At 41.6% G+C, this 13,756-nt stretch overlaps 1 protein-coding gene across 3 annotated transcripts; it reads left to right on the forward strand.

The window, feature by feature from the left end:
• Window positions 1-23: 23 nt before the first annotated feature.
• On the forward strand, window positions 24-4,921 carry LOC138826881 (sterile alpha motif domain-containing protein 1-like). 3 transcript variants are annotated; one of them, XM_070022212.1, is made up of 2 exons: window positions 24-1,326; window positions 4,613-4,921. In XM_070022212.1, the coding sequence occupies exon 1, from the start codon at window positions 79-81 to the stop codon at window positions 598-600; it is 522 nt and encodes a 173-aa protein (XP_069878313.1). In that variant the 5' UTR covers window positions 24-78; the 3' UTR covers window positions 601-1,326; window positions 4,613-4,921. The 3 variants fall into 3 exon arrangements, with proteins under 3 accessions (XP_069878313.1, XP_069878314.1, XP_069878315.1); XM_070022213.1 differs by having other exon boundaries at window positions 24-412; XM_070022214.1 differs by lacking the exon at window positions 4,613-4,921 and having other exon boundaries at window positions 24-412; window positions 1,051-3,375.
• The last annotated feature ends 8,835 nt before the right edge of the window (window positions 4,922-13,756 follow it).

The raw sequence follows: 13,756 nt of genomic DNA on the forward strand, positions 1-13,756 counted from the left end.
CCGCTCCGCGGCTTCCACCGCTGGCCTTTTTTCCCTCCACTCCAGCCACCCCGCCCTGGGCGACTCCGGCGCTTCTTGATGACGTTTGAAGGGAAGAGGAAGTCGAAGATCGGCGAGCGGGTGGGTGCGCCTCGGGCCGCGGGACTCGCCGCTGCGGCCGCCGCCGCCGCCGCCGCCGCCGCCGCCGCCTCCACCGCGGCCGCCGCCACCGCCTCCATGACCGCGTCAGAACTGAAGAGAGGAAGGGGAGGAGCCCGGCGGAGCCGGAGCCGCCGCCCGACCTCGCCCCTGACCCGAGGGCGGCGGGGAGAGGTTGTTCGGCAGCGGCTTCCTCCGGGGAAGGCGGGGGCTGCGCCACCTGCGAGCGGAGGCCCGGGCCGCGCGGCCGGACTCCGTCGCGCACCACCCCGAGGTGAGGCATTCGGCCAACCACCGGGACCTCGGAACGCCGGATCGATGGAGAAGTGGTCTGGCAGCCCGGGTGGGTGCACCTGCTCCGGGGAGCGGGCGCCCCACCCTTCCCGGGTGGTGGCGCGAGACCTCGAGGCGGAAGACTTGTGGTCGGCCGAGCAGATGTTTACTCGGCGAATGAATGAGTGAGTGAGTGAATGAATGAATGAGTGAACCGCACTAGTGGAGCTCGGAGATGATGGAGGTGCAAGCACGTGGCGAAGATGCGAGCCGCGAGGCTCCCCCTCCACCTTCCCTCCCCCGCCCCGACCCCCAGCCCCCTAGCCGGGGAAAGGAAACGGGTGCGGCTGGAGTACGGAGTCACCACCTTGGTGTTCCGCGGAAGGAGGAGGCGAATTGTCGGGGCGGGGGAGGGGGTCTGAAGAGAGATGCCTCCTCCTAGGTCTCACAGAGGGAATTTCGACTGTATTTCCAAGAGAAAATGTAGTAGTGGCTGCCATTTAAGAGTCACTCTGTTTACTGTTTGGGGATCTTGGTTTGTTGGGGGGTTTTATTGTCATTTCCCCGTGCAGTCGTCTAGAAATTTTGGCCTGTGCCTCAGGCCTGACTGAACTATTTGTGAAATAAATATCATTGCAGTTTGCCAGTTAACCAGCGATGTTGCTGTCCTGGAAAGTAAATTCAAGTTTAAAAAAATTCAAAAACAACTCATGGAATGTAGTGTAGTTCTCTAGGAATATTTTGAAAGGACAACCACACTCAAAACTATGTGTCGAACCTGTTCTGCTGAGTAGTGTGAGCATGAGACCAAAGCAGCAGCAATGAAGAAAAGGAAAAAAAAAAAAAACAAGATTCCACAGTTTTGACTTGGGGCTTGGGAGCCGCTGTGATGAATATTACAAGTCTCCACCTGAGGTAGGGAAATAGGAACAAGTGTGTAATAGAGTCGAGAGGCTCAGCGTTTCTGCATTCCCATCACCATGTATGTGCAAGCAATAGGCCAGGGAAACTTCTAATGGGTGATTTAACAACTAGTTTTTATTAAAGTGCTGCAGGAAAAGTGGATGAGAAGGGGAGGGGAGAAGGATGCAGCAAAAGCAAGGAGACACCCAAAAGTTGAACCTGACCTTTTTGCCCTTCACCTAAAGTTCCAAGTGCCAGGCTGATCATCTGCCTTAATTGCCCTAGACTTGACTGCCTCTGTGTGACCAGCACCCCAGATTACATTAACAGGGAATCAGATCCACAGTCAGTGGCAGCAGAATCTTTTTTTTTTGTTCCTTTGCTTCTGACAGTCTTCCAGTTTTGTTCTGTTTTGACACTGAGCAGAAATTAAAGGAATAATACACAAATTTAAACTTTGGTGAAGCTGAGCACCACATAGTTTAACTTTGTGGGCTTTGAATGGAAAGAATACAGACAGCAGAGCTGTATCACCCAGCGGAGAACACCTCCAAAAAGTGTGCCCGACAGTTTTTCTTTAAAAAATAAAAACCCCAAAAATGGTTTTTTTATTCTAAGAGATCAATTTTAATAAGACCCTTATACACATGTGCTACTACTGAGAAGTACACATCAAAATCTCACAGTTTTTCAAAGGCCTGTAAGTGTAGTTTTCTAGGAATAGAAATTTTTAAAGGGCTAGAATTCTGAGGACTATGTTTTGAACTTGGAACCTCCAGTAGTTCTGCCTGAGAACCCTAACAGCTAACTCAGGAAAACAGCTGCAACTAGCCACTGGGGAGGAGGAAGTGCATAGATTTCTAAGTTGTTCCACATCTTGTTGGCTCTGATTCTCATATTGCTTATAACTCTAGCAGACAGATCAACTAGTTAATTCATAATTCAAAAGAAACCAGGGCTGGGAAGGTGGCTTAGTGGTAGAGTGCTTGCCTAGCATGCATGAGGCCCTGGGTTCGATTCCTCAGCACCACATAAAGAGAAAAGGCCAGAAATGGCGCTGTGGCTCAAGTGGTAGAGCCCTAGCCTTGAGCTGAAGAGTTGAGGGACAGTGCCCAAACCCAGAGTTCAGCCCCCACAACCAACAAAAAAATATATTTTTTATTGTCAAATATTTTAAATGTATAAAGTGACTATACAGTATTTTGCAGAAAAAAAAACCAGTAAAGACAAAAAATAGAATATTGCTAGCTTCCCCCCAGAAACCCTCTAATGCCCTTGGTCTTTCCCTCTGCCCTGGAAGCAGCCATTATTCTAACTTTCATGATAACCATTTCCTTGTTTTTCTTTATTGTTTTACCACAAACCTTCATCCCTAAGCAATATATTGTTTAGTTTTGCCCTGTCTCTTGGACTTCATGTAAATGTAACTGTAATATATAATCTATTATGTTTGTTGCATTTGCTTAACATTGTTTTAATCCATTGGCTATTTGGGTTGTTCATACAGCTGTAATTCATACACTTAAATTGCCATCTATTACAGTGTTCTGTTGTACCAATATGTGACAGTTTAGGAATTCTGTTAGTGATGTCTGCTTGTTTAGTTTGGAGTTATAATAAATGTTGTCAGCATTCCTCAGATATGTATCCATCCACCATCTACATCAGTTTCTGTATGGTCTATACTTGGGAAGGTATCATAAACTTGAATAAATAATGCCATACTGTCTTCTTCTAAGGTAACACCCTCACAGCACTAGCCAGGTATGAGTCCCATTGCTCCACTCCTCACAACACTCAGTATTGTCCACCCTTTTCATTTTTGCCAGCTGAGTGGATGTGCAGTAGTGTCTCACTTTGGTGTTAAATTGCATTTTCCCAGTGACTGACACTACTGAGGATCTTTTCATATGTCAGCTAGCCATTTGTGGAGCATATTGTTATTTGAATACCTGATCTCTGAAATAAATTTTCAGTATCCTTTTGTAGTCCACATTTGAACAATGAAATTCAGGTAATGCTATCAAATAAGGCATGTTTGATACATGGCTTTCCAAAATAAGAATAAGTGTAATTTATCAAATGATCTTTAATTAATGTGACTAACTTCTTAACAGTAAGGTTCTACATTAACTTTTTTTAAGTTCTTTATCTTCCAAAATACTGATCTTTCAACTGTACTAGAATTCCCTCATAATTTTTGGTTTTGTTGTATTTTAATTTTTCCCAGATATCTTAAGACAGTTTTATTCTTTTGAAGACATATAAGTAAGGCTTCTGATGTCTTTGTTTATTTGTGTTTTGCTCACAGGCAAGTATATAAAAACCTTTTCCCACCACAGTTATTTCATTTCCCAAGTTCATTGATTTTTATAAAAGTCACATTGGTTCTTTTTTGCTTCTTCTAAAGTTCACTGTTAAAATGCATGTAGTTGCTTCTGTTTAATTCCCCATATTACTATCAAACAAACCACTGATTACTCTGCCTGGCCCATTTTTCCCGGCATATTCCATTTGATTATTTTCTTACCTCTCATTCTTTGTTTAGAGAGTGATATTTTAAAACTGGAGGAAGCTGAGACCCAGAGAAATTAAATGACTTACACAGAGTCAGGAAAACAAATAAATAGGAAGCCTGGGCTCCACCCCCATGTCTTCAAATGCAATACACTTGCCATTTTCTCATATTGGCTCAGTCTTCGGGAGCAGCCAACTAAACTAATTCCCAAAGTCTATACAGCTCTATTTTTCTTAGGTCCATTTCTGTCCAACATTCCTCCTGTAGATGACCTTGAGCTTTCTTCCAGCCCAAAGTCTTCCCTCTCCTTGAATTTTTCCCAACTTTTTAAGACTCTTCCAGGGCTGGGAAGGTGGCTCAGTGGTAGAGTGCTTGCCTTGCATGCATGAGGCCCTGGGTTCGATTCCTCAGCACCACATAAGCAAAAAGAAAAAGCCGGAAATGGCACTGTGGCTCAAGAGGTAGAGCGCTAGCCTTGAGCTGAAGAGCTGAGGGACAGCGCCCAGGCCGAGTTCAGGCCCCACGACCGGACCCAAAAAAAAAAAAAAGAATCTTCCAGAGCACCCTTGAATGTCACAGTTTGTGTTGGATCTTACTTTTTACCCACCTTTGGGGCCACCAGACTGCTTTTCACCACCAGAATTCATTCTTTGCTTTCCTTTACCAGTGTTGTTTTGTTATTTAACAATGTTATTTTGACATTTAAACCTTCATACACAAAAAAGTGCAAGATGCCCACATTTTTTTTCTTTTATCTTTTTTTTTTTTTTTTTTGCCCAGATGCATCAGGCTACAATCCTCACGTCTCTGGGATTACAGCCTCCAGAAAGCTCAATGTGAAATTACTATGGACCTGGTTACCAAATCCAACAGCTTTTTCAAGCAACAACTGACACTGGATTCTTCTGTGAAATTCTTCACAGATAAAGATAATGAGGCTTTGAGTGCCAGTGGCTCATTCCTGTGTTCCTAGCTACTCAGGAGGCTTGAAATCTGAAGGTCTCAGTTCAAAGCCAGCTGGGGCAGGAAAGTCCGTGACTTATCTCCAGATAACCACCAAAAAGCTGGAAATGGAGCTTGGCTCAAATGGTAAGGTGCTAGTGTTGCACAGAAAAGTTTAGGACCAGGCTCAGTCCCTGAATTTAAGCCCAGGATCAGAATGCACACACCCAAAGTAATAACAGCCTAGTGACAGACTGATTGTGAAAGATGGAATATGTTTTAAACCAATCTTTCTCCCACTTAAGCTCTTCTTAACATAATTTTTAAATTATTTTATTCTGTTTGCTAGTCTTAATCTGATCCTTAAATTATTAGGCTCTAAATAGTCTCATTCAATTTTAGCTTGTGTGGTTTGCCATGTAGGAGGAGCAAACAATATTCTTTTTCTAGCCACGTAGAAGGACTATTTCCCAGCCTCCCTTGCTGGGACCTTGCATTTAGGCTGGCCAGTAGAATGTGGGAAGAAGTAATGTCTTACTAATAAGGTTTAATGAGAACATCTTCCCATGAAATAATCTGTAATCTTGAATTTGAGAAAAAAGAATTGTTAAGGTAGTGGATCATATATGATATAGTGAATCCAGGTCTCCTTGCTTGGGGGGCTATGAGCCAACTCCAGTCCAACAGTGATATGAGGAAGTTATAGAGTTGTATTGCATTAAATCGCTAAGACTGCCACCACATTTGTACTTAGAAACATAAAGCGTATATCAACAAATTGTATAGGTTGGTTATATAGATTTTGTGACCAGAATTTGGTTATGCTATTTTTATAGAACCATGATTTCTAATACAAACTATCAACTTGCAGAGAAAAAGAAAAACAAAACCTGAAAGACTTTTGTCAAAGAAGTGCCACTTGGCATATCAGAACCTATCCCAGTAGAAGAGTTTTCAAGGCTGCTTTTTCCAATAGGCTTCCATTTCAAGGATGAAAGACATTAAGCTTCTCCAAGATTTCTGTCCAGAGCTGACATCTCTTTTACTAAACAAAAAGTCATCTATCATCCTTTATGAGAAGTCCATATGAGAAGTTCAGAGCCAGCCATGTGCACAGTAAACCCTGTCCTTGGGTTATTCCAATGCCTTATCCTTATATGTTAGTGTTATTCTTTCATTAACACAAGACTTGTCTACATAGCAGACTTAGGTTTAGAGATGACAAATCATTGTAGTATAAAAACGAGCTGATGCACAGGAAGCAATATCAAATTCAGTGTCAAACTCAATCAATTATAGTCTTAGGGAAATTCTCACTGATGAAGTTTCACCTTGCAACTTTTTCTAACCATACTGTGTTTGCTACCCTAACCCCCAGTGGCCGTCATATCTCTCCTGACAGTCTCCATGAACAGATTCCTTTTACTTTATTGAGCAAGCAATTCAACACTGGGTTTCTACCTTTCACAAGAAAAAAAAATCCAACTTGCGAATAACAAACATTCAGAAAAATCACTGCCTGCCATAATAAAAAATTCAGCTGATAGGGATCCCAAGGTTAGTGGAGTAGCTCAGAGATACCATGAAGGACCCAGACTAGTCTCTTCCTTTGCCTTCCATTCCTAGGGTTTTGACTTATCAGTCCTGTTGCCTTGGGAATCATCACCACAATTCCTTTCCCAATATTTGCAGAACATTTCTATGTAGTTCTCATTGACAGGGTGATGTCTTTAAGTCTTGCCTAAGGGTAATAAACACTTTATCTGGACATTGTAGCCTAAAGTGAGGCTGCATTCTATTTATGAGGAAAGAAGGAAGAACAGATCTAGGGTAGGAAATTACCCATTTCTGACACATTTAGAGATCTTTTCCTTAAAAGGACCATATCTCCTGGAGATGAAAAGCCATTGTCTAAATCCTAAACCCCAGAAATAGCTACCAAAGGTTCTTGTTCTGCAAAAGCAGTTTTCTTCTGGTACTAGGCGCATAAATATCAGTAATATGTACACTCCTTTTTTTTTCCTTCTTTACAAAGAAGCAACTTAATTGCAAGAGCATTTTCAATAAATTATGGATTTCTCAAAGGGTCAGCTTTTAGTCTTTTATATCATCATTGCAAAACATTTGTAATTTTGTAAGCTCTCTTTTAAACAGATATATGAGGTACTAAGTATTTCTTTCCTTTTTAAAACAAAGGCAAACATTTTTATTTCAAAACAATCCAAAACTTACTACAAAGTTCCAACTCAAGTACAAACTTTATCTTAAATCATTTGAGTCTAAGCTATCAATTTTATGTCCCATCATCCCCACATATTTGGAGATATACAGTGCATTTTAAATAATACAAGTATCAAAATCAGGGAATTAATGATTTAGTATCTGTTATCAACATTAATTACTTATCCTGAGACCTCATCAAATTAATTGTTCCTATCATTTCTTATAGCAAAAATAAAGGGCCTACTTTAGAATGTGTAGCATTAAATTGTCACATCTCCTTAGCATCTTTTTTTTTTGGGGGGGGGGGGTCCGGTCGTGGGGCCTGAACTCCAGGCCTGGGCGCTGTCCCTCAGCTCTTCAGCTCAAGGCTAGCGCTCTACCACTTGAGCCACAGCGCCACTTCCGGCTTTTTTTTTCTTTGTGCTTATGTGGTGCTGAGGAATCGAACCCAGGGCCTCGTGCATGCAAGGCAAGCGCTTACCACTGAGCCACCTTCCCAACCCCTCCTTAGCATCTTTCTGTGTGCAAGTTTCTTTTCATCTTTGAGTGTCATGACTTTGATACCTTTGAAGGTGACAGCTGGTTATTTTGTGGGGTTCTGTTAAGCAGGACCATCGTCACCAAAGTAATACTATATTGTTACTATGTCATCAGGTAACAATTTCAATCCATGCTATTAGTGATGATGACATTCACTTAATCACTTTAATCACTTGATTAAAGTGGCATCTGCCAAGTTCTTTGACAATGAGTTTATTTTTGGTGTTTGGAATTAATAAGTATTTTGTGAGGAGATAATTTAGATCTGGATATGTATATCCTATTTATTTTATCAATGAAGACTAGATTTCCTATTTTATGAGTTACTATTATTTACTTGCCTCAGTTCTTAAATTTGCCCCTATTTCATTATGGGAGACCCCTTTAAATTGGCTTCTATATCATTTTGTCCCATTATTCTCTGAAGATTTACTTTCTATTTTAGCACAACAAAATGTTCCAGGCTCATCCTGTACTTTCCTTATCCCAGTGTTGGAATCAGTCATTTCTCCAAGGAATAGCATTGACAAATAAAACACAAAATAATACATTAAATTTAATTTCAAAAGTATAATGAATAAATGTTTAGTGGGGGGGTCTGTCCATGCAATAATACCTTACTTGATTTTATTTGCTAAATCTGACCCTTGATCAAAGGTACCATTGTCACTGATGGTGAATGGTATTTGGAAGACAGGATCTGAGTCTGTCTGCGGATTGCAATTTTGGGTCATAGGTCTCACATTCTGCATGGACAGACTTAGGAACACACATATTAATGCTAGCAATGTTGCATAGAAGTATTGCAATCCCTGAGCTCACACTAACAACTTCTAATTCCAATCCAACACTGCAAGGTTTATTCTCATTTTTTCTCCTAGAGTGAGAAATTTGGCTCACATTATTCCTATTTATATATTTGATCAGTCCCTTGATATATAACCAGATATGCATCTCCACCATTGCCCTCCTCACTCTGCTTGAGATCTGACCCCTGCACCAGGCCACTGCAGTGTAGATGCCTCTCCACCTTGCTTGAGATTGGGGCCCTCTGTCAGCCCCCACCCCCACCCCTGAGTTCCTTACTCAGGTTCTGATACCACACACCAGGATGCAGAAGCCCTCCTGATCCTGTATAGAATCTATCTTCCCTCCTTCAATTTCAGTGTGTGTTTTACTACAACATCACCCAGGTGATGCTGAGTCTACCTTCCTCTTCACTGCTCTAGGAACAAAACACTAGGCAGGGAAGCAGAGAATGGGAGGATCATCTTCAAGGCCAGTACAGGAAAAAAAGTTAGTGAGCTCCCCATCTCAACAAACAAGTAAGATGTGGTAGTGCACCCTGTTATTCCAGCTAGGTGGAAGGCATAGGTAGGAAGATCACCATCCAAGGTTGACCTTATCCAAAAAGTGATAGAGCATAAAAGGGTTGAGAGGGTGGATAATGTGGTAGAGCATCTGCCTAACACACACACACACTCACACACTCACACGTGAGGGGTGGGGATGCAACTCAGTGCTACAGTATTTTCATAGCATACCTAAAGCCCTGGGTTTGATCACTGACACTACAGGGAAAAAAACCTACTAAAGGAGGGGCTGGGAAGGTGGCTTAGTGGTAAAGCACTTGCCTTGCATGCATGAGGCCCTGGGTTCGATTCTTCAGCACCACATAAGCAAAAAGAAAAAAGCTGGAAGTGGTGCTGTGGTTCAAGTGGTAGAGCGCTAGCCTTGAGCTGAAGAGCTGAGGGACAGCGCCCAGGCCCAGAGTTCAGGCCCCATAACCAGACCCAAAAAACAAACAAACAAAAAAAAAACCTACTAAAGGAAAAGGCATATATAAGTGGAACTTAAACATGGACTATTATACTCTAACTGCTAATAGTCCAAGCTGTTTTTTAGTATAAAAGAAGTATTGGCAAGTACAACTGGCAAATTTTTTTTCATTGTATTGAAATGATAGAAACCATTATCAATTTATTGCCCAACAATAACTATTCAAGAGAAGTCAAAATTAGAAAAGTAGGCTTCTGGTTAGAAACCTTTATTTGTTTCAATGTGGTGCCTTTATATATTGGATATACAGCCTCATTTCAAGACCTTATCTCTGAATACATGGAGATTCTGAGCTACTAGGGTTAGGACCAAAATAAGAGATATGGAGAGAACTTGATTCAGCTCATAAGATCTACCTATAACACTCATCAATTCCTAAGATTGATTTGTCTCCTTTGTCCTAACCTGCACTAGGAACTAATAATTGAAATTGAGATCAGGATGAAATAATTCCCTATTAAAAACTAACTCAAAATAGATATTTAGAAACTTAAATTAGGTATTTTTTAAATGAAAGCCCGGCCCACCCACATAATACCACGATTGCAGGACATAATTAAGTTGAATACAGGCAAATGAAGGAGATGGAAAAATTGTAAAAGTGAAAGAAAATCAGAAATATGGGCAAAGTTATAGAATTGCAAATATTTCATAAGCACTTGATAATATTCTAGGCACTGTCTGGAAGATTCATACAAACTATCTCATCTACTCTTTACTATTTGCCTTGCTGGACAGATGTGACGAACACCATTTTAACTAGCAAGAAAACTCAGACTCTAACATTCCAAAATTGTATAAATTTGTATCTACCTAATGTCACCATCACCAAAAAATTATAGTGATGCCCTATTCCTTTAAATTATTTTTGTTAAATATTAAGTACATTTTCAAAGCTAGTTCATGTGCATAAAGAATGGTAATAAAAGGAACACCTGTCTACTCAACAGGTGGATGGAGAAAGGGAATATTACCAATACCTTACAAGTCCCTTTATACATCCTCTTTATTCCCCTGCTCTTATTTTTTCCTCCCAGAAGTAATCTTTTATTTGAGATTTGTGCCCATCCACCTGTCACACACGTGTGCACGCACACACACACACATACATATACCCATGCTTTGATTTTTCTTGTTATAAAAATACAAATGCAGGGCTGGGAAGCTGGCTCAGTGGTAAAGTGCCTGCCTCACATGCATGAGGCCCTGGGTTGGATTCCTCAGCACCACATAAGCAGAAAAAAAGCCAGAAGTGGTGATGTGGCTCAAGTGGTAAAGCACTAGCCTTGAACTGAAGAGCTGAAGGACAGCACCCAGGCCCAGAGTTCAGGCCCTACAACTGACCCCCCCCCAAAAAAATATATATATATGTATTATACATTTAATTATATATATTATTTGCATTATATATATATATATATATATATATATATATATATATATATATATATATGCTAGCCGAGCACTGGTGGCTCATACTTGTAATCCTAGCTACTTTGGAGGCTGAGATCTGAGGATCATGACTCAAGTCCATGAGACTCTTATCTCCAATTAAGCACCAAAAAATCTGGAATTGGGGGCTGTGGCACAAGTAATAGAGCACTAGCCTTGAACAAAAGAGCTCAGAGACAGTGCCCAAGTCCTGAGTTCAAGTCCCACGACCGACACACGCGAGCGTGCACACACACACACACACACACACAATACATTTCCTGTGTTCTTCTGAGACTCATTCATCCTTACCCCCTAGTAGAGTCTACTGGGGTTGAAACAAGTAGCCATAATTGCAATCCTATTGTCTGTGGTGGTCCAGAGATACCATCCTGGCCTCCAGCACCCTGTATTCCATTGGTGTAGGGCATCTCTCACCACCAATGCTGCTCTCAGGCCAAGTAGTTCTGAGCTTCTCAGAAAGCAACAACACATACTTTATGCTTTTACTAAGGGGAGTGTCTTCTAGGCCCTACCAGGGGTCAGCAGGTAGGTTCTCTTGTATTATGTAGCAAACATTCTTACTTCTAAATTCTTTTCAGTTTTTGATCCCTTCCTCATCTAAGGAGTTCCAACACCTCGATCTCACTGCTACTTTACTTTCACATTTCTCAAAGACCTTCCATGTGTTAGGCACAGTTCAAGGAATTCTACCAGGATATTAAGTTGTGGGTTACTTGGTAACACATCTATATATATTAACACTCTCTTCCCTAGAAAACCACTGTGATCCAGCATCTTTAAGATCCATTTTTAAGCATCTCCCAGTTTCTGTTGGTGCATACTTACCAGTGTTGCATGCTTCTGGTGAATAATGCCTTTCTTCATGTAACAATATTTCCCCGCTTGGCTCATGATAACACTTCTAATTACTGGTCTAGAAGCAGAGAAGAGAGGCAGGGAAACACAGGCAAGCATCATCTTGCAAGGTGAAGCCTGTGCACAATCTCCACAAATAAGAGTCTGGTTTCCAATAGCAAAGGGAAAGCTCCAGAATATCCTGACTCAGAACATGAAGAGGAGCTAGAGATTGAAGGTCCTTAAACCCATCCACCCAAATATCTCTATCTGAGGCATTAGGGCTACCAAACAACTCACTGACTTCAAGCATAAGAAGTCTGTTGGGCTGTGAATTCAACTTGCTTTTTAGTCGTACCTACCATCAAACTAGGTCTTGTTTTTCAGCTGACTATACTGGCTGTCTACAGAGATGAGACTCCTCTAAATGATGTCATGGAAGATTTCTGGCTCTCAACCATGTTGTAAGGTCATGGTTTCCTGAGCATATTATATTCTTCTGTCTGGCTTCTCTACCTGTAAACGACCAACCAGCTCCACAAGTCTCTGAGGTCTATTGCTACCCTCATGATGCTGTAGGCTGCTCCATCCACTGGTGCACTTTCTTCCATGTGAGCACTATCCTCTGTTCATCCCAGGCAAGACTATTACCTCAATGCTTAGAAACAGTCACCAAATCTTTGTTGACTAGCCAGTGATCATTTCTAGACTCTCATTTTGAGGGGCTCCTTTCTCTTGATGTGGTTCCTTTAAGACTAAGAATTTGGGTACAAGTTGGTAGAGTCTTCTACTGTGGTACCAAGAAGAACCAATGAAGGTTGTGGAGAACTGAGACATCAGTGGCAAGAACCAATACAGACCATTGTAATGACCTGATGACCTCTCAAAACAACGGGATCAATGCCACAAGAAGAGGTCTGGGAGACACACTGGGAGAAAATGTGCATGTGTGTGCCCATGCACGTACACACACACACACACACACACACACACATGGAGGCTGGGTTGTTTGTCCTTCAACTCCTATTTGCCCTTGGTTCAGGGTTGATATCCTAGCCTGGACCTGTTCCATGAAGAGTCAAAAAGAAGCCATCAGACCACAGAGTAGAGAGTGCTTCGTTGAGGGCAGCCAGGCTGGTCTGTACAGAACCTTTCCAGAGAGGCCAGAGGATGTGTTCAGGGCACTGGAGGCTGTCCATCCACTTTCACACTCCAGGACTATATGTCTAAAATAGCTCAGACCCTGTCATCACCTGCTCCTCTTCAACCACTTCCTTTTTCTTCACAGTAGTACCTAGCATTCTGTCCTATTTATATTTATTTACTTAAAGTCACTCCACCCCTACTAGAATATAGGCCAGAGACTTGATCTGGTTTATTCACCACAGAAGCCCTTTGCCTAAAACAGAGGACAGGCATAATAAATATTTTTGAATGGATGCATGCATGAGAATAAGCCATATTTGCCATGTGGTTTGAAAACACTCAGCTTCTATGGTTAGAAGGTTGGGAAAGAGAAGGAGGGTAGAATCTGAGGAGAGGGTTCATTGCACAGAACCTTGAAGGATGAATGTGAATTTGCCAAGGGACTCAAAAGGAAGGTGTGGTCTCATTCAAAAGCTTTCCAGTCTTAACTGACTAAGAAAACAGCTGATTCACTGAGAAAAAACAGAATTTAAGCCCAGGCTTTGGTGGCTTAGGCCTGTAATCCTAGCTACTCAGGAGGCTGAGATCTGAGGATCGTGGTTCAAAGCCATCCCAGGCTTATCTCCAATTAACCACCAGAAAACCGGAAGTGGCACTGTGGCTCAAGTGATAGAGTGCTTGCCTTGAGCTGAAGAACTCAGGGACAGCACCCAGAGTTCAAGCCCCATGACCGGAAAAAACAAAAACCAAAACAGAATTTATAAATGAGTGCTTTTTAAAAAAAAATAATGAAATAGTCAAAGATTATCAGTTAAACAATTACAACAGAACCTAAAACTGGCAGAAGATAGACAGCAAACATGATATTCACTTTCTCGCTGACATATAACCTGCAGATGACTTACAAAAGAAAAACTATACTTCATGGAAAAGAGATCTGGCAAT

Source organism: Dipodomys merriami, unplaced genomic scaffold, assembly GCF_024711535.1.
Source record: "Dipodomys merriami isolate MVZ:Mamm:240054 unplaced genomic scaffold, mDipMer1.0.p SCAF_15, whole genome shotgun sequence".
NCBI lineage: Eukaryota > Metazoa > Chordata > Mammalia > Rodentia > Heteromyidae > Dipodomys > Dipodomys merriami.